This window comes from Ranitomeya imitator, chromosome 6, assembly GCF_032444005.1.
Source record: "Ranitomeya imitator isolate aRanImi1 chromosome 6, aRanImi1.pri, whole genome shotgun sequence".
In the NCBI taxonomy this organism is placed as follows: domain Eukaryota; kingdom Metazoa; phylum Chordata; class Amphibia; order Anura; family Dendrobatidae; genus Ranitomeya; species Ranitomeya imitator.
This window is the reverse complement of record NC_091287.1, coordinates 250,067,588-250,089,459: the sequence shown is the minus strand read 5'-3', so window position 1 is coordinate 250,089,459 and position 21,872 is coordinate 250,067,588. Positions and strand designations below refer to the sequence as shown.

General features: G+C 41.4%; 1 protein-coding gene across 1 annotated transcript in view; it reads left to right on the top strand.

Moving 5' to 3' along the window:
- GABBR2 (gamma-aminobutyric acid type B receptor subunit 2) overlaps window positions 1-21,872 on the top strand; it is a 1,074,198-nt gene that overhangs the window by 481,994 nt on the left and 570,332 nt on the right. The window contains exon 4 of the mRNA XM_069730579.1: window positions 13,926-14,027. Within this exon, the coding sequence (XP_069586680.1) occupies window positions 13,926-14,027 (102 nt within the window). The remainder of the gene's footprint in view (window positions 1-13,925; window positions 14,028-21,872) is intronic.

Below are 21,872 nucleotides of genomic sequence, written 5' to 3'. Positions count from 1 at the left end.
CTGCAGCGTCGCTAAATGTGACGGTACCTTAAGTTTTCAGACCTTAATTAGTCTGTTAGGGTTATGGCTTATTCATTATCATCATTAGGAAAGGCCAGGTGATACAAATTCTGCAGATTTATAAAAGACTCCTTTAACCTTGAGGAAAAAAACAGCAGCCCTGGGTTCTTCTAAGCAGCTGCCTTGCACATGGTGGAGGCCCCAAAAGAGGGAAAAAGGTATACCGTAAGAAGATAGCAATGGTTTTTCAAGTTGACCTTTCCTCAGTAAGAAATGTAATTAAGAAATGACAGTTAACAGTAACAGTGGAGGTCAAGATAAGGTCTGGAAAACCAAGCAAAATTTCAGTGACAGCTGGTCGTAGGATCGCTAGAAAGGCAAATCAGAACCCCAGCTTGACTGCAAAAGACCTTCATAAAGATTTAACAGACTCTGGAGTTGTAGTACATTGTTCTACTGCTCAGAGACACCTGAACAAATATGGTCTGTATCCCCTTTCTGACCTCAGACGGGATAGTACGTCCGAGGTCAGATCCCCTACTTTGATGCGGGCTCCAGCAGTGAGCCTGCATCAAAGCCGGGACATGTCAGCTGTTTTGAACAGCTGATATGTGCCCGCAATAGCGACGGGTGGAATCGCGATCCACCCGCCGCTATTAACTAGTTAAATGCCACTGTCAAACGCTGACAGCAGCATTTAACTACTGCCTCCAGCCATCGGGCTGGAAATGAGCGCATCGCCGACCCCGTCACATGATCAGGGGTCAGCGATGCGTTGGCATGACAACCTGAGGACTCCTTGAGACCTTTATGGTTGTTGATGCCGGCTTGCTGTGAGCGCCACTCTGTGGTCAGCGCTCATAGCAAGCCGGTTATTCATCTTCATAGGAATGATCTGATGATCGTTCCTATGTAGCTGAGACGATCCAGTTGTGCCAGCTTCTAGCCTCCCATGGAGGCTATTGAAGCATGGCAATAGTAAAAAAAAAAAAAAAAAAATTAAAAACATGAAAAAAATAAAAAATATAAAAGTTTAAATCACCCCCCTTTCGCCCCATTCAAAATAAAACAATAAAAAAATCAAACCTACACATATTTGGTATCGCCGCTTTAAGAATCGCCTGATCTATCAATAAAAAAAAGCATTAACCTGATCGCTAAACAGCGTAGCGAGAAAAAAATTAGAAACGCCAGAATTACGTTTGTTTGGTTGCCGCGACATTGCATTAAAATGCAATAACAGGCAATCAAAAGAACGTATCTGTACCAAAATGGTATCATAACAAATACGTCAGCTCAGCACGCAAAAAATAAGCCCTCACCTGACCCAAGATCATGAAAAATAGAGACGGTACGGGTATTGGAAAATAAAATTGCGCAATTCTTCTTTTTTTTTTTAGCAAAGTTTGGATTTTTGTTTTTACCACTTAGACATGTTTGGTGTCTATGAACTTGTAATGACCCGAAGAATCAAAATGGCAGGTCAGTTTTAGCATTTAGTGAACCTAGCAAAAAAGCCAAACAAAAAACAAGTGTGGGATTGCAATTATTTTGCAATTTCACCGCACTTGGAATTTTTATCTCATTTTCTAGTACACGACATGCTAAAACCAATGATGTCTTTCAAAAGTACAACTTGTCTCACAAAAAACAAGCCCTCACATGCCATATTGACGGAAAAATAAAAAAGTTATGGCTCTGGGAGGGAGGGGAGCGAAAAATGAGATACATCATAAAGAAACCATTGTAGAGTGGTATCATTTGTAAATTTATATTTTCTCACCTTATTTTCAGGTTTTAGGGTATGTTTCCACGGTCAGTATCCGCAGCGGCCAGATGTTATAGCATAGTGGATGGGATTTTATGAAATCCTAACTCCACTATGCGTGCAGGCACGCCTGCGGCTTCCCTGCATAACTGGACATGCGGGGCGTCTTTCTAGATAGCAGCATGTCTATTTATCTTGCAGAAATCCTCAGTGTCCGCAAGATAAGTATCACCGTCCGATGTATGGTTCAATGAACACATGCGGAATCACCGCGTGTACAAAAACCGGCAGCACTTTGGACGGAGCTGCGTCCAAAGTGCTGCCGATACGGACCGTGAAAACATACCCTTAGTCATGTGTCCTTTTCTTAAATTGAATAAAGCAAAATTGAAGAGAGTCCAGAAACCAAAATATAATCTTTCATACATCTGCCACGTGTTACTTAGGCCACTTCTACTGTCTCATTACAATCATGTTGTCACTTGGCATTTGTTTGAGCGGATTATGAAGAAGAACAATAAGAAGCATAGCCTTCACAATAGTCATACGTTATATGGATATTGCACTGTAAGACATTATTTCTTTTGTGTCTACTTTACTTAGCATTTGAAACAATGGAGAAAAAATGTTTGAGGATATAAATATATATACATTCACTTGTCTCTTTTCATGTACCTAATGTGTCATACAATGTACTTCGAGACTACAGGGCCATTTCATAAACCCGCTGCAATGACATCTCTGCATTATTTACCATTTCCACGTCTGGTCGAGTGTCATTATTCATCTTTCATTTCCTCTCCGCTATGTGCTAACCTTTTTAAATAGGTTAAACACTGAAGAAACCGAGTAAGGTTGTGGAGCTTGACAGATGCATATCAGTCCATTACACTGCCAACAGACTGATTATCAGGCAATCCTCTTCAAATGTAATCACTTTAAGCCATCCCTGTGAATTGCTAACTTTTTAATTCAGCTCACTGTCTTTCCACTAATCATGAACAACATTAGTAATTACATTAGATATTTTCAGATAGTAAGATAGTAATGGAAATAGAAGGGAAACGAGCAGTCTGTGTGCAATACTTTATATATACAGTAGTATATTACACATCACATTTTATTCATAATTATTTTTTTTTTAAGAAAAGCTACAGAATATTTGTAGAGTAAATAATCCAGGTTTTCTTTACCGCATAGTGGAACCATATGGTAAGAGGAAGCAAATTCTTTGTCTACCTGCTGTTCAAAGATAATGAAATAGAATGTTTCAGATAATGGAAAATAGACTTCTATATTTTAGGCACCGTCATGGTATGATGCAAGTTATTGGCATTATTAACATTTAAACAAAATGTGTTTTCAGAAGTAAAATTCCAATACTTCCAACAGGTGGATAAAATTGTTCAGAAGTGATGGCTGAGATTCAGTATTGATTATTCAATCAAATTATTAGTCCATAGCAGCTTTAGACCCCAGGGGAGAAATATCAAAACTGAGCAGGTGCAAAGAAAGTAGTATTGACACATTGGAGCAAATCCGATCTGAGATTTCACAGTACAAACTACATACATTATTAAAGGGAACCTGTCACCACTTTCCTGTTCTACCAGCTAAAAATATCATTTATTCAGTGTATGCTATGCATTCCTTAAATACTTATGCAGCACCCTGAATCCCCATGTATCACCCATAAAAACCTTTTATATTTCTCCCGCTATGTATGCTAATAGGGTCCGTCTGGTCCGATGGGCGTGGCTGCTCTTCACTCACTCCACCCCTATCCTCGGCTGTTGCATGCTGCCCTTGACGTGGATGATGCAGATCGCTGTGAGATATCGCGCCTGTGCACTCAAATGGTTTCTCGCGTGTGTGCAATTCTGCTTTTCAGTTTTGCCCACAGTCGAGCAAAACATACTGCGCTGGCGCGAGAAAGCATTTGACTGCACAGGTATGATATCTCACAGCAATCTGCATCATCCACGTAAAGGACTGCGTACAGCAACTGAGGAGAGCGGTGGAGTGAGTGAACTGAAGTCACGCCCATCCCACCGGACAGACCGTATTAGCATACATTGCAAGAGAAAAATAAAAGGTTTTTATGAGTGATACATGGGGAGTCTGGGGGTTACATAAGTATTTAGGAAATGCATTGTCATGCCGTTCTGTCTGTATCTGGTTTTCGGCGTGACAATGCATATGTTTGCTTTAACCCTTTACTCTTTTCCCCCAAATTTGAGCTGGGATATTGTTGGCTGTTACCTAGATGGAGCCTTCTCAGTTCCCTGCTCTGTTGCGCAGCTGTACATGGGTGGATAGGTCTTTTCTATTGCTGACCTTCCTCGCCTTCTGAGGTTGGTTGGCTCAGGGGCGTCTATGGGCTGGCCGCATCTGCGGCTGCAGTTGGTCGTGACATGCATAGCAGACACTGAATAAAATGATATTTTTAGTTGGTAGGATGGAAAAGAGGTGACAGGTTCCCTTTAACTAGATCCCTTAAAAGAGACGAGGTGTACCTACTTTAGTTATGTCAATATAGTTGTATACTACATTTTGAAAGTTTCTGAACTGTTCCTGAGTTAAAACATTAGTATTGTTGTTTCTAAATGATTATGAACTTGTTATCTTTGCATTATTTGAAGTCTTGGTTTTTTTTTTATTTTGACCATTTCTCCTTTTCAGAAAAAAAACACCCCAAAATTTATTGCTTGGAAATTCAGAGGCATGTTGTCAGAAGTTTGTAGACTAAAAGAACAATTCACATTTTACTCAAAAGTATACCTAGAAAGAGAAAAATCAGACAAACTGACCATTTTGCAGTGGTCTCTTATTTTTTGCCAGAGCAAAAATTAAGAGACCACTTTCAAATGTTCAGTTTGTCTGATTTTTCTCTTTATAGGTAAATACAGTGCCTGGCAAAAGTTTTCGGCCCCCTGGAACTTTTCAACCTTTTCCCACATATCATCATAATTGAAAAATAAAGATACTAAATGTAAATTTTTGGTGAAGAATCAATAACAAGTGGAACACAATTGTGAAGTTGAATGAAATATATTGGTTATTTAAATTTTTGTGGAAATTCAAAAACTGAAAAGTGGGGCGTGCAATATTATTTGGCCCCTTTACTTTCAGTGCAGCAAACTCACTCCAGAAGTTCGTTGTGGATCTCTGAATGATCCAATGTTGTCCTAAATGCCTAATGATGATAAATATAATCCACCTGTGTGTAATCAAGTCTCTGTATAAATGCACCTGCTCTGTGATAGTCTCAGGGTTCTGTTTGAAGCACAGAGAGCATCATGAAGACCAAGGAACACAACAGGCAGATCTGTGATACTGTTGGGGAGAAGTTTAAAGCTGGAATTGGAAACAAAATGATTTCCAAAACTTTAAACATCCCAAGGAGCACTGTGCAAGTGATCATATTGAAATGGAAGGAGTATCATCTTTATGTTTGAAGCATGATATGTTGGAAACTTTTGCAAGGCACTGTATTTTGTCAGTGACATATACAATTAGTACAGTGTGTGTGCTGCTTACTCTGGACTCTGTCTGGCCTCTGTTCAGCATTGTCCTTCCTTTCAGAGGTTGCACAAAACTATGGTGACATTTTTATGCACACCTAATAAGACTCCGCCAGATCATGGGTCCTATGGCGTCCACAGTGTCTCCACAGTGTCTCCATCTGCCTCATTATAGTGAATATTTCATCGACGGTTCTGTCTGAATCACCTATTTCAGAGATTTACATGGAAACCCCAATGTAACCGCTCAACACAGAGCTCAGGATAAATGAGTGCTGAGCTTCACTGCGATCTTTGGGAGGCAGAATGAAAAAATCAGCAGCATGCAAAGAATTGGTTTTATTTATTTTTTACGCTGTTCCTCGTGAGCTATAAGTGATTAGGTGACTTTATTCTTCAGGTTGGTGCAATTACAGTGATACCAGATTTATATCGGCTGTTTATGTTTGGCTGCTGTCACATTCTAAAAGGCGCTTTTTTGTTAGAAGAAGTTTTTGCGTCGCCATATTTCGAGAGCTATAATTTTTCCATATTTCAGCTGACATAGTCATGTGAGGGCCTGTTTTTTGTGGGATGAGTTGATATTCTTATTGATACCATTTTCAGTGACATGACATTTTTTAACCGCTTTATATTCCGATTTTTTTTTTTAACAAAAACCAGCTATTCAGGATTTTTTTTACTACATTTACATCATTTTTTATGTTTTGGCACTTTTGCACAATAAAAACTTGTATAGAAAAAATAATGATTTTTGCATCGCTTTATTCTGAGAGTTATAACTTTTTTATTTTAAAGCTAATGGAGCTCTGTGGTGGATTGTCTTTTGTGGGATAAGATGGTATTTTCAGTGATACTATTTTTATTTAAATTCATCTTTTTTAGCGCATTTTATTCCACTTTCTCCAAGCCGTATGATGATAAAGCATAGTTTACTTTTGTGTACTTTTTTGTTTATTTTTTTGCATAAAAATGTATCTTTATTAGTTGAATTTTTATTATTATTATTATTGTTATGTTGTTCTATTTTTTTGTACATATTTTACTTTTTTTTTTTACCTTTTTACCTAGTCCCTTTATGGGACATTCACTTTTTTACATTGCTTGCAGGTATGCACTAGCATTGCGTTGCATTATACCTATACTGAAAGCTTATGACCGGGAGGTCGTCAAAACCCTGAAGACAGGGGAAGCTCCCATCCCTCTGTCTCCCTCCTGAATGTTGCTTTCGCGCTCAATCGCAGCATTTAGAGGGTTAACAGCCAGGGGCAGCATTGACACTGCTCCTGGTTGTTAGTGCAGAAGCTCGGCCACTGGCAGAGCTGAGCTGCTGCACTAATCAGGCAGGAGATGCTGATATTTCAGTATCTCCTGCGTGATCATGCTGTGATCGGTAAGTCAGATTGACAGACCGATCACAGTGATCTGAGTGCGGGGACTGACAGCATGGGTCCCTGCACCTCTTCCCGTGCCTCTCAGCCATCACATGCAGCTGTCGACTCGGCACTGAACTGTCACTGTGTGTTTACACACAGTGATAGTTTAAATGCATGACGGACACAGTCCATCCTGGTATGGGAACTGACACCCGGCCATGACGGGTTATGCCCGTCATTGGACCTTAAGAGGGTAAAGGAAACCTGTCAACTGACTCATGCTGCTCAAACCAATGACAGCAGGAATCAAAGTTTGGCTGAAGGATTGCATAGTGAGAGACCCGTTACTCTCATATAGCAATGCTGGGAAGAGCCGGCCAGGGACCATAGCCAAAGATGAGACTATTCCAGAGCATCCCCCAGTTGGATCTTTAAAGTATACTTTCTCTGAAACACCTTTTTGTTTGAGCAACATGAATCAGATGCCCCCATCTTTAAAGTGAGTGGATGATTTGTAAACTGTGCAACAGCTTAGGGTCTCTCTGCATAAAAATAACCCAGTTATGTGCTCCAAAACCGGTCAGGAGATTATATGAAGCACCAGAGGTACAAGCCCACCTGAATAATGTACCTAAAGGTGTAGCCAGAAATGATACTCCAGTAATATGGCGTAATATTTCTGGTGAAATGCATGCCACTGAAAACATGTGCTGAATTAATTAAGTGGCGTGTACTTCTTAATGTATTAGGCGCATCAAGCTGATACATGCCCTTCAGTAAGACTAGCATATGAAACTCCAAACTGAATGAATTGGGCCCTTTAAGTTGCATAAATATTTAAATGTATGAATAGTCTAGAATTCTGTATTTTACTTACCAAAACTGACCAGTATATTAATGAAATGTCAACTGTGTATTGATTCAATTTAGGCATTTTTGTCATAAAGAAGAGATTTCTTGGCATGCAGAGTTTATCACATCCTTCTATTAGCTTATCTCTCAGTTGTCCAATCTTATAGATCACTTACGGTGAATGTTTTAATATTTCATATTAAAGCAAATGATGTAATAATCCAGTGATATAATATAAGCTGTCCTAATTGTAGATGACTTGGTAACACAGCAACAATTACTGAACAGCTCCAGTTGAAATCAGGCGGGTGGATATGAGAGATGAAACACAATTTGGAAATTTTTTTCCAGCTTCAATGTCATTTGTCTTTGTCAATTTTAAATGCGTAGGAAAATCTTAATACCCATTATTTGGCTTCTCTTTGATTTAATGTGGGAATTTCTGACAAGTAAAACTGAAATTTCTCTTGCTAACCAAAGCTACGCAGTGATCTTACCCTCATTATGTTACTCCTTTGAACCATATGGGACCATTATAAATGATTTGCTTGTTTTATTAAAATAAAAGACTAGTGCTTCTGACAGCATACATCTCATTATTACATTATTCTATTATTAAACTTTTTACTTTTAGCTGTGGGATTATTAAGTAGAAAAAAAATTGAGGCATTAACCCCTTTACCACCGTAGACGTATAGTTACGTCTAAGGTTGTCTTCCCCTGTTTACTGTGGGATTCGGCGCTGAGCCCGCAACATATCTGGCACATGTCTGCTGATTTAATCAGTTGACAAATGCCCCTAACAGCTGCGGGTGAAATTGCGATCCACCTGCTGCTGTTAACATGTTAAATACCGCTGTCAATCTCTGAAAGAGGCATTTAACATGCTCGCACCGGAAGCGCGTCACTAATTCCACTCATCAATGCCTATGTCACATGACTGCAGGTTGCTGATTGGTTGGCATGACAACCCGGGGTCTGCAGGAGACTCCTGTGGTTGTCATTGCCTGATAGCTATGAGTGCCACTCAGCGGCCGGTGCTCATAGCAAGTATGCATTTCTGCGTAGCCCAAGCGATCAGATGGAGACTATTGCATGGAGACTATTGAAGCAAGTGTAAAGTAAACAAAATAATTTAAAAAATATTAAAAAAAAAAAATGTAAATGTTCAAATCACCCTCCATTTGCCTTATTCAAAATAATATAATAATAAAAAATACACAAATTTGGTATTTCCGCATTCAGAATCACCCAATCTTTCAACATAAAAAAAGAATTAATCCAATCTGTAAACGACATGATGATAAAAAAAATTAAAACACCAGAATTACATTTTTTTTTGTCGCCACATTACATTAAAATGCAATAATGGGAGATCAAAGATTGTATCTATAATTAAATTGTATAAATAAAAACTTCAGCTTGGCGCGCAAGAAATAAGCCCTCACCCAGCCCCAGATCACGAAAAATGGAGACACTAAGGGTTTTTGGGAAACTTTGGATTTTTTTAACCAATTACGGTAAATAAAAAAGAACATTTACATGTTTGGTATCTATGAACTCGTAATGAGCAGGAGAATCATATTGGTAGTCTGTTTTAGCATCTAGTGAACATTGTAAAAAAAATATATAACTAAAACAGTTCTGGAATTGCACTTCTTTTGCAATTTCATCGCCCTTGGAATTTTTTCCCCATTTTCCAGTACACTATAAAGCAAAACCAATGGTGTCATTCAAAAGTACAACTACTCCTGCAAAAAAACAGCCCTCACATGGCCATATTGACAGAAAAATAACAAATGTATGGCTCAGGGAAGAAAGGGAGCAAAAAACAGAAACTCAAAAACGAAAAACCCCAAGGTGGTGAAGGTGTTAAAATGGTTGTCCTTTAACCCCTTACCGGCATCGGACGTACTATACCGTCCGATGCCGGCTCCCCTGCTTTGATGCAGGGCTCCGCGGTGAGCCCGCACCAAAGCCGGGACATGTCAGCTGTTTTGAACAGCTGACATGTGCCCGTAATAGGCGCGGGCAGAATCGCGATCTGCCCGCACCTATTAACTAGTTAAATGCCGCTGTCAAACGCAGACAGCGGCATTTAACTACCGCTTCCGGCCGGGCGGCCGGAAATGACGTCATCGCCGACCCCCGTCACATGATCGGGGGTCGGCGATGCTTGTATATTGTAACCATAGAGGTCCTTGAGACCTCTATGGTTACTGATTGCCCGTCGCTGTGAGCGCCACCCTGTGGTCGGCGCTCACAGCACACGTGCAATTCTGCTACATAGCAGCGATCAGCAGATCGCTGCTATGTAGCAGAGCCGATCGTGCTGTGCCTGCTTCTAGCCTCTCATGGAGGCTATTGAAACATGGCAAAAGTTAAAAAAAAAAAGTTTAAAAAAATGTGAAAAAAATAAAAAAAACATAAAAGTTTAAATCACCCCCCTTTCGCCCCAATCAAAATAAATCAATAAAAAAAATATCAAATCTACGCATATTTGGTATCGCCGCGCTCAGAATCGCCCGATCTATCAAATAAAAAAAAGTATTAACCTGATCGCTAAACAGCGTAGCGGGAAAAAAACTCGAAACGCCAGAATTACGTTTTTTTGGTCGCCGCGACATTGCATTAAAATGCAATAACGGGCGATCAAAAGAACGTATCTGCACCGAAATGCTATCATTAAAAACGTCATCTCGGCATGCAAAAAATAAGCCCTCAACCGACCCCAGATGATGAAAAATGGAGACGCTACGAGTATCGGAAAATGGCGCAAATTTTTTTTTTTTTTTTTTAGCAAAGTTTGGAATTTTTTTCCACCACTTAGATAAAAAATAACCTAGTCATGTTTGGTGTCTATGAACTCGTAATGACCTGGAGAATCATAATGGCAGGTCATTTTTAGCATTTAGTGAACCTAGCAAAAAAGCCAAACAAAAAACCAATGTGGGATTGCACTTTTTTTGCAATTTCACCGCACTTGGAATTTTTTTCCCATTTTCTAGTACACGACATGCTAAAACCAATGATGTCGTTCAAAAGTACAACTCGTCCCGCAAAAAATAAGCCCTCACATGGCCAAATTGACGGAAAAATAAAAAAGTTATGGCTCTGGGAAGGAGGGGAGCGAAAAACGAACACGGAAAAACGAAAAATCCCCCGGTCATGAAGGGGTTAAATAAATGTGATAAATTACTTGTCTATAGACACTCCAGCCTCTCCAACTTTACCTCTCCATTGCTGCCTGCCTGTCTTGTTTACAGGACCTCCGATGTGATGTCCTATCTGCAATACCTACTGCTGTAGCCAATCTCTGGCCAACTTTTGCCAGTGACAGTAATGTAGAGGGCACAAGACTGCTGATGGTAATAATTGGCTGCAGTTGTCACATGTTGTAGATGGAACTTCATCACTGCAGCCCTTTAAATATAGACTATGGGGAAGCAACGGAGAGGTAGTACTGTAATCTGCAGGTAAGTAATGCTTATTTTGCAAATTTTTGCCTTTGCCCTTGTTCATTATTTCTAAAAATGCACAACCACTTTAAATGAGAGTTTAGTTTTAACCTATTGCCTACTATTTGATCTGGCACCAAAAATCAAAGTATTGCAGAACATTCTTCTGGATTTGGCTAGGTTCACATCGCGTTACGGCAATCCGTTTAACAGATCCGTTAAACGGATACGCCCCAAATTTCCTGTATTTTTGCGATTGCGTTAACGCATGGTTGCTGTGCGTTTGACGTAACGGACCTGAAAACGCGGTAGAAAACGCGCATTCGAAGGTGCATCACAAAATAACGGACCATCGCTAATGCATGCCGATTTTGACATGTGTTAGGATCCGTTACGCTAATGGAAGTCTATGGGCACATTAACAGATCCGTTATATCGCATTAGTGCCGCTTAGAAATAGATCGTTTAACCGGAATGCCCTAACGCAATGTGAACCTAGCCTTAAAAAGCTTCCAAAACAGTGCCATGCTTAATCCAGATTTACCTAGTTTGCTAATATTTTCAGGATCCACTTAAGAACCATCAGATAGGGATTGCATACATCAGTTAGGACTTCTCTATATGGGTATACCTTGACGTGTGGTGGAGCAGCTTAGTATACATTTTTTGCAAAAAACGTATCAACCGAACACCCTGTTTTTTACATCTTTTTACTAGCACTTGCGGATTACTGTGATTTTTTTTTAAACTGAGTGTTTTTGGTTCTACTATGCTCTTTTGTGTCTTCAAGTTTCTTGGTGGTGTGTGAGCATGTTCCTACAGACTTGTTCACTGTGCAAGTAGCCCATGTGTTCCTGTTTCCACACTTAAGAACCATGTAGAAATGTAATCTATAGTTTGTAAAAATACACTATCATAATAGGGCTGGAAAAAATCAATTGCAGATTTTGCCTCAAAATCCACAGTAAAGTCTGCATATTATGCACACAGAATTAATATGTAGCAGATATCTAGATTAAAAATCATCAGAAACAATTCTCAGCAGGATTGGAAATCCTTATCATGGGTCAATTTCCACATGGATTTTTCTTTGCAGCATATGGATGAGATTTCCTAAAAATCATTTCCATGTTTCTGCTACATTAATACTCTGCAAGTTTTCTTGTCCAGAAATCTGGAATGAAGATCTGCATATGAGATATACCGTATATTTCATCTCTTTAATATTTTCAAAGCACAAATGAGCAGATTTAAAGGGGCACAAAGGATCTGCTATAAATGTGGAAATTGTAAAACTAGACCAGGCAGTCAGGAGTGGAGCTAAATTCATCATAGTGGCACTTGAATAGGAACTGATGCGCAGTTCTCGCAAGCAGCAACTACAATGGAAATATGATATTCATCTCCATTCAAATGTCTACATCTAACTGCTGATTGGTTGGGGTGTTGGATGTTGGATCTGATATTGATGACCTATCCTAAAGATGCTGGACAACCGATCATGTTGGTGGTCTGTGACCACCGGACAAGAACACTACGAGCCACTACTATGTGCCGGGGCAGCTTGTATTATGCTGTAGGAGCTTACTAATCAGAAGTGGTTCTGAAGATGTTGCAGGTTGTAAGAGGTGGAAACCTGCTCCCTTCCATCCACCATGGACTACGCAGTACCAGGATCCTGCAAATCTTTCTGCTCAACCCTACTTATGAAAATATACCCAAATCATTCTTAACTGGCATGTTAAAGCTTAAAAGGGTTATTGAAAAAATATCAATAAATGCATATAAAACAGAAAATTATACAAATTACTCATGCAATTCAATCAAAAGTGCTCCAGTCTGTAGAGATTCAGTCTAGTCTGGCCCTGGTTTTTTCTCGATGCAGGTCAGCATTGCCAGTTCAGCAATACTGTGTATCAAGGGGGGCAGACTAAATGGCTGATTTCAATAGCTGACCAAGTTCCTTCTATATCACAAGTGATGGATAGATGCATGGTAGAAAGCTGGCTTAGCTTTTGAAATGGACCAGTGAATCAGTTTCCTTCATACAGCATTGATGACATGCCAATCTGGGAAGTGCCATCATGCGTCAAGCAGAAGCCAAGTGGATTGTGGCAACATCTTCTCCATTCTCAAGTAACATATAGCAGTAGTTCTTATTGGTGTTTAGGAATTTTAATGCATTTGAGTACTAGAAGAATATTACTAGTGGTGTTGGTATATCACATGACCCTCGTCTTCCCATTTAAATAATCATAAGTGTTGCCCTGAGTTTCACTTTATGCAGCATCTAATGTCTTTTGTTTTGTTTTAGCAGTGTCCATCTTTTCTTCTACGTTCCACAGTCCTAATATTAGTTAATACTCTTATTATCATATATTATAGTACTGAATATCTATCATGTTAATAGAAGGATATTGTAACTGCTCAGTCTCATTACATTTTAAGGAATATTTTAAAAGTCATTAAAATGGTAATATCCTCAGAAAGGCAGCACTGGCCACCACGTTCAGCATGAACTCTTTAGAATCCTGTTAGAAAAAGCTTGATTATTTTGGCCATTTGCCATAAGATTAATTGAAGGCCACCCGTGGCTTCCTAACGATTAGTGACACTATGCATACATTTTGTAATTACCATTAATAAATTGCGCCCATAAATTTTAACAGGTTGCTTGAAGAAGGTCAGGAAAAATGTAAAAATCAATCATCTGCGTTACACAGATCCAATGTTTTTTTGCTCGGCAGCTTCATTTTATTATGCTAAATTGTCTCCTGCCTGTGATGAGCTCAATGAATTGTTATAGGGTCCTGTAAAAAAAGTGGAAAATAAAGACATTAATCATACTATATCTATGTACTTTATCAAGGTAAAGCTGTGTAGACCATCTGCTTGCAACTAAACACTGCCAATTTATCCATTTAGCCTCTTTTTTATTTCCTGACAGGTGAGAAATGACTTGACAGGTGAACTGGAAGACTCCGATATACAAATTGCGGACACTGAGAGTTTTTCCAATGATCCGTGCATCAGTGTGAAAAAACTAAAGGTATTGTATACATAGATATACATAAAATTGTATGTAATATATACATTCAGTGCAATTTTTAGAAGAAACTGTTTAGATTATTTAATGTTATTTATATTTTATTTTCTGATTTTACTGTTTCACTTTGAGAACGTGTATTTATATAAAAGAACCAGGTCTATCAAGTTCAACCTTTCTCTACCAATTTTATATAATCTCTATATTAACTATAACCCACAATGTTATGTGTATCGAGGAAATCATCCAGCCTTTTTTTAAAAGCTGTTCTAATGTCTGCCATTGCTACCTCTTGCAGTAGGGCATTCCACAGTCTGACTGCTCCAACTGTAAAGAACCCTTTGCTATTGACCTACTGGAACCTCCTTTTTTTCCCACCTGTAATGAGTGCGCCTGGGTCTTTAGTATGGTCTTTGGAAGGAGTAAGTCATATACCAGTCCCTTGTACTGACCATTCATATATTTATGCATATAAATGAGATCCCCTCTGAGGTGCCTTTTATCTAAGCTAAACAAGTCCAACAACTCCTCATATGAGAGGCCTTCCATCCTTTGTTATAATCTAATTGCTCTCCTTTGAACTGACTCTAACTTCTGAATATCCTTTTTAAAATGTGGAGCCCAAAACTGGATGCCATATTCTAGATGTGGCCTCACCAGTGATTTATAAAGGGGTAATAATAGATTGGGATCCTGGGATTTTATCTCTCTTTTTAACCTCTTTCTGACCTCGGACGGGATAGTACGTCCGAGGTCAGATACCCCGCTTTGACGCAGGGCTCCGGCTGTGAGCCCGCATCAAAGGCGGGACATGTCAGCTGTTTTGAACAGCTGACACGTGCCTGTAATAGTGGCGGGTGAAATCGCGATTCACCTGCTGCTATTAACTATTTAAATGCCGCTGTCAAACGCTGACAGCAGCATTTAACCGGAGCTTCCGTCCATCCAGCCGGAAATGAGCGCATCGCCGATCCCGTCACATCGGGCGATCAGAAGAATGTATCTGCACCAAAATGGTATCATTAAAAATGCCAGCTTGGCTCGCAAAAAATAAGCCCTCAACCGACCCCAGATCATGAAAAATGGAGACGCTACGGGTATCGGAAAATGGCGCATTGGTTTTTTTTTTAGGAGTTTGGAATTTTTTTTACTACTTACCGTATTTTTCGGACTACAAGACGCACTTTTTCCCCCCCAAAAAAGGGGAGAAAATGGGGGGTGCATCTAATAGTCGCAATGCAGGCTTACCGTGGCGGCAGAGGTGCGGTGGCAGAGGTGCGGCGGCAGAGGTGCAGCGGCAGAGGTGTGGCGGCAGAGGAGGCGCAGTAAGTGGGGTCCCTTTCTCCGGTGAGGTGATGCAGCAGCCCCGTATGCAGCAGAGCCGGGTGAATCCTGTTGTTATCGGTGGTGGCGGCCATTTTCCCAAGGCCGCGCGTGCGCAGATGGAGCGCTCTGCTTCCTGGGGCTTCAGGAAAATGGCCGCCGCGATCGCCATCTGCGCACACGCGGCCTCCCACGGCCATTTTCCTGAAGCCCCGGGAAGCAGAGGGCTTCATCTGCACACGCGCGGCCTCAGGAAGATGGCCGCGCCCACCGATAACAACAGGATTCACCCAGGTCTGCTGCTTACCGGGCTGCTGAATCACCATACCGGGGAAAGGGACCCCGCTTACTGCGCCTCCTCTGCCACTGCACCTCTGCCACCGCACCTCTGCTGCCACGGTAAGCCTGCATTGCCTGCACGGTAAGCCTGGGACCCCTCTCACGCCATACCTCTCACTGCACCTCCTGATCCCAGCACCTCCTGATCCCAGCACCTCCTGATCCCAGCACCTCCTCATCCCAGCACCTCCTCATCCCAGCACCTCCTGATCCCAGCACCTCCTCATCCCAGCACCTCCTGATCCCAGCACCTCCTCATCCCAGCACCTCCTGATCCCAGCACCTCCTCATCCCAGCACCTCCTGATCCCAGCACCTCCTCATCCCAGCACCTTCTCATCCCAGCACCTCCTCATCCCAGCATCACCCCACCTCTGCCGACACCTTGCCTCCTGTGACCCTGCTCTGCCACCGCCAGCCCTCAGGTAAGATACTGTAAATTCAGACAATAAGACGGACCCCCATCTTATAAAAAATCTTTTTTTCTGCAATTTTCACCCCAAATTTGGGGTGCGTCTTATGGTCCGCTGCGTCTTATAGTCCGAAAAATACGGTAGATAAAAAATAACCTAGACATGTTAGGTGTCTATGAACTCGTAATGACCTGGAGAATCATAATATAAGGTCAGTTTTAGCATTTAGTGAACCTAGCAAAAAAGCCAAACAAAAAACAAGTGCACTTTTTTTGCAATTTCACCGCACTTGGAATTTTTTCCCATTTTCTAGTACACGACATGCTAAAACCAATGATGTCGTTCAAAAGTATCACTTGTTTCGCACAAAATAAGCCCTCACATGGCCATATTGACGGAAAGTAAAAAAGTTATGGCTCTGGGAAGGAGGGGAGCGAAAAACGAACACGGAAAAACGGAAAGGTCCCAAGGTCATGAAGGGGTTAACACCCAAAATGCGGCTTGCTTTTGCAGCTGCTGCTTGATATTGAGCACTGCAGCTCACCTTACTTGTAACCAGTATACCCAAGTCCTTCTCATATTCTATAGTATACTCCCATTTAATGTGCATTACATGTAGAAATAGCATTACTTCATTCTAGGTGCATTACTCTACATTTATCAACATTGAATCTCATTTTCCAAGTGTTTTCCCATTCAGTCATCTTATCCAGATCGTTTTGCAATATTGTAATATGTCTTTGTTTCCTATCAATTAATTATCCATCTGCATGTAGTTTACCCCAGTCTCGCTAGTCACAAACTACGAAGATCGGAGGAAACAGGAGTATTTAGGGTTAAAAAATAGTAAGCTTTATTACAAAAACATATCAAGTCATATAAATATATTCCAAAAAGTGATACTAAAACCGGATGATGTGCCAGATCAATAGCGCCACCTATGCCCCAATAGTACATAATACATAGTGACATAGTGAGGCCGGCGTCACACTTGCGAGTTTTACGTATGTAAGAGCGCAGAAACTACGTGCGTGCAACTCGCATAACATACGGCACAATGATTCTCAATGGGTCTAGTCCTATCAGCTGTATATTACGGATCCGTAATATACGGCGTTCTACAGCCGCACAAAATCACAGCATGCTGCGTTTGTCAGCGTATTGCGCAAAAAATTCGCCAATGCAAGTCTATGGGAGAGCGTATAATACGGAATGCATACGGACCATGCGTGTGACTTGCGAGAAATACGCGACTCACTGGCAGATGTCCTGAAATGTCCAAAGGCCTCAATCAGGCAGGTGAGACATGCTAATTAGCTGAAAAAGCCAGACAGTGAACCCGGAAGTCTGCTGCACGCCTCCACGGAGTGAGAATCAGCATGGCTAACATCATCAACGTGGACATGCTCATAATTTTGGTGCAAGAGAGGCCTGTGATCTGGGACCAAAGAGACCCCAACTATGCTAACAGGGCACAAAAAGAGGCAGCATGGAGGAGCGTGTGTGGGTCCCTCTTCCCACATTATGACCAGCAGCCACGTGAGGCACAGCGACAAATAAGTAAGTACACCCATGTTTGAAATGTAATGTTCTTGTTAAACAGCAGGCCCTGTTTCCCAGTAATTGTGCTTTCTGGGATAGAGGTTAGCGGACTCTGTCCTTGTGGCCTTGCTTCATAATTGTGTGAGTTTTTCAAATTTAAGACTAAATGTGCTCCACAAATGCCTATTTCTATGCTACACTTAAATCTGTGTAGTCAATTACACCTTGTGTGAGCACTCTGCATAATGGGCTAATCAATGTGATTAATTTTTGTTGTTTCAGTGGGTGATGTTACAGCAAGGTGGCGGAGTATCCGTGACCAGTATAGGAGGGAGAGGCAGCAGCGGGAGAGAAGTGGAGCCGGGGCACCTCCTAAAAAACGTAAATACGTCTATTTCGACCGCCTAACCTTTCTGAACCCCAGCATGGACCTCAGGCCGTAAGTAAAAACATCACAAACTTTTGTAATTTTTTAATTTGGAGAAATGATTCCAAATAACATTGAAACTAAAATTTTTTTTCCTTTTCAGAACTCAGTCTAACCTCACTGACAGGGAGACAGGTCTGACTCTGAACTGGTCATTGACCCAGTTGGTGAAGGTGAAGAGGTGGTTGGTCCATCTGCTGCTCCTTCAGGCTCCATCCCTCCAGGATCCTCCTCATCTGGCCATCCAGCTCCAGCTGCAGCAGAACAACACCAAGAGGCCCCACAGTTCGCATCTGCAGCATCATCAGCAGCAGCAGCACCACCACCTAGCCAGGATGACCCTGGAAATAGCAGCAGCCCAACTGTTGCCCTGGAGCGATCCCCACAGGCTGCAGTCAGACCACAGCGTTCACGCCGCAGGAGAGAGCTTCTCCAAAGCAGGAGAAATGTGGATGCTGGGGTCATGAACTATTTGGCACGGGTTCGAGAGGATGATGGGGAGGAGGGATTTACACGTAGCCTTGCCCAGTACTTACGGTCCATAGAGCGGGAGTTGAGGCTTCGTGTGAGAGGGTGTTTTCAGATCCTTATTGATGCATGCACCCCCCCAAATAACCCATACAATCTCTTGCAGATGATTGAACAGTGGCAGATGTCACCCGAAAATATTCTGCGGCCTCAGAGATTACAAGGCCTGGCTGCTCAACAAGGATCTGAAGCACCCCCTCCACGTCAGCCAACACCTCAACACCAACCCACAACGAACCCACAATGGCCACCTCAGCACCATATGGCGGGATATCAGCAACCATCCCAATATGGCCACTTGTCCACACCCAGTGCTGGAGGCTGGTCCCAAACTGGGTTTGGACAATATGGTCATTTTGGGTTGGGGTATGATTCCCGCCCATATGGTCAGCAACATCAGGGGTATCTCCAAAATCCTCTCCCCACTCTTCAAAGTGCCCAGCATCATAACAGGCCTAATGTCCCTCAGGCCACTACAACATCCGCACAGGGTGCTGGACAATTGGGCCTACAAAGGCCACCTGATGCTGACCCTGAGCAATCTACATCTCCCGCTCCTACCTACCAGGACTTGTAAATTTTTTTGTTTTCTTTTTGTTTGGTTGTTTATTTTTAATTTAACCATTTTGTTTTGTTTTTATCTTTGTTTTTTATAGAAAATATTGTTTTAGCTTGTTACATAGCAGTCTGGAATGTGGATGTTGTGCAGAATTTGTTTGGCCACAAAAAATGTGGAATTTAGATTTTCAAAAATGGTTATGCCAAAACAATAACCAAGCACACCAAAAAAATTACATAAGTAAATTTTGTGTTAATAACAATCAAACTCTGGATGCGCTCTATTCATTCTTACATCACACACACATGATATGCTGATAACCATATGTGAAATAATTAAATACAACAGACCTAGTTTCAAAATTGGTAAACACAAACTTTATATATCTAACTAATTATACATGCAAAATGGCATAGTCTTGCTATGGAGTAGCACCTTGAGGAGTCAAAAAATAATTTGTCAAGACATCACGAACTTTGAGACCAGAAAGTGGACGACGCGGAGGAGGGACATATGGGGTAGGCCTACTAACATTGCTCATGAGGTGATCTTCTAAATTAGGAGATGAACAATCATGTATTCTGGTGAAATTATGTAGAATTACACAGGCTTTGATCACTTCATTGATTGTAGCCTCACTCAGCTGGATGGCAGACTGAAGAACTCGCCATTTGGCAACAAGAATCCCAAAGGCGCACTCAACCAGTCTCCGTGCCCTGGCAAGTCTCAAATTAAACACCCTCCGCCGGTGGTCAAGGTTGTGCCTGGGGTAAGGCCTCATAACGTGCCTTGTCAGTTGGAAGGCCTCATCTCCAACCAAAAAAAAAGGCACTGCTTCTGCATTGGAGCCTGGGAGTTGTTGTGGTGGTGGGAGGTTCAACTGGTTGTCACGTAGCCGCCAACCCATTATGGACGAATTGAAGACCCTAAAGTCTCCAGTTCGCCCATAGGCCCCAATGTCTACAATTATAAACCTGTAGTTACTGTCAGCAACTGCTAACAGAACTACTGAGAAAAACTGCTTATAATTGTAGAATTGGGAACCAGAGTTCGGCGGCTTACGCACCCTGATATGTTTCCCATCCACAGCTCCAATGCAGTTAGGGAAGTCACAAGTATTTTTGAAACCAGTGGCGATTTTGAGCCAATCATCCTGTTTGGGCTCAGGCATCACAACTTCCTGTAGTTTCTGCCATATTTGGGAACAGGTTGTCCTAACAATGCCTGAAATTGTCGACCGCCCAATCAGAAACTCCAGGTGTAGACCCGCATAGGACAAGCCTGTGGACAGGAAGCTGAAATACAAGAAAAAGTGTATATTTCATTTACTATGACATTAGTTACAATATAAAAAGGTTCATTTAACATTCTTACTATACTAGAATATTAACACCATTTTTTTATGTGCTTGTGGCTTCATGTCCAAGTAAAGTTAAGGAAACATAGGACACAACACATTTTTTTAAAAAAAAAAGAAAAAAACAGTATGTGCGAATGTTGAATATATACCGTAAGGTTAGGAGCAGACGCTCCTCAGCAGAGATGGCTTTTCTCATCCAGGTGTCCTGATAGGTGATCCCAGGACGTAAGATCTCCAACAACATGTCAAAAGTCCTGATGGACATGCGACTATACAGGTAAAACTTGTCCGGATGTGCCCTCAAAGCTGAATATAGTCTCTGGAAATGTCCTTTACTCTGGCGTTGGGTCAATAGAGGATGGACCCACAATCTTCGTCTCCTCCTTCGCGGATCAACATTGACCGGATATGGCTGGCCAAAGCGACGAGACAACACCCAGTGAAGCAACACCCGCTGAGTTGTGCTTAAAGACACATGGTCAGACATGTTTGTAAGGTCAAAGCAACACAGCCAAAATATGCTAGAGAACATATAGGGCAGATGGGAGGGGTCCACCTGTTGTAGAGGGCTTAAATAGTGTTGTTAATGATGGTTTAAATGATTTGCAGGCCTGAAAACCGTTAAATGTCCATTTTGTTATGGTGCGTGAAAAATACGCCATACGGATTACACACGCACAAGCACATGCGCAAAATACGCGACCACACCTAAGCAACGCATTAACTACGGAAGTAGATTACGGGGACATTTTGGCGTATTGAACACGTAGTACGGACGTATAATACGTTCCGTATTGTCTTACGCCATGTGTGACGTCGGCCTGAGAGGTAAAGTGGAAAGTATGTTCCAAAAAAAAAAAAAATATCTATGTTCTGACCAAGTGGTCAAAAATGTGCAAATATGCAGCAGGAACAACACTCACCAAAGGATAGATGGGGGAAGTGGCACTAGATCGCATCCAAGAGCGCCCCAACGTACGTTTCGCTTTTTAGTATGTCAGCTTTATCAAGCTTGATCCCCTTGATCTAGTGCCACTTCCCCATCTATCCTTTGGTGAGTGTTGTTCCTGCTGCATATTTGCACATTTTTGACCACTTGGTCAGAACATAGATATTTTTTTTTTTCATTTATTTTTTTGGAACATACTTTCCCCTTTACCTCTCACTATGTATTATGTACTACTGGGGCATAGGTGGCGCTATTGATCTGGCACATCATCCGGTTTTAGTATCACTTTTTGGAATATATTTATATGACTTGATATGTTTTTGTAATAAAGCTTACTATTTTTTAACCCTAAATACTCCTGTTTCCTCCGATCTTCTATGTTTATATGGAGTGGGGTAACTTTGTTCCC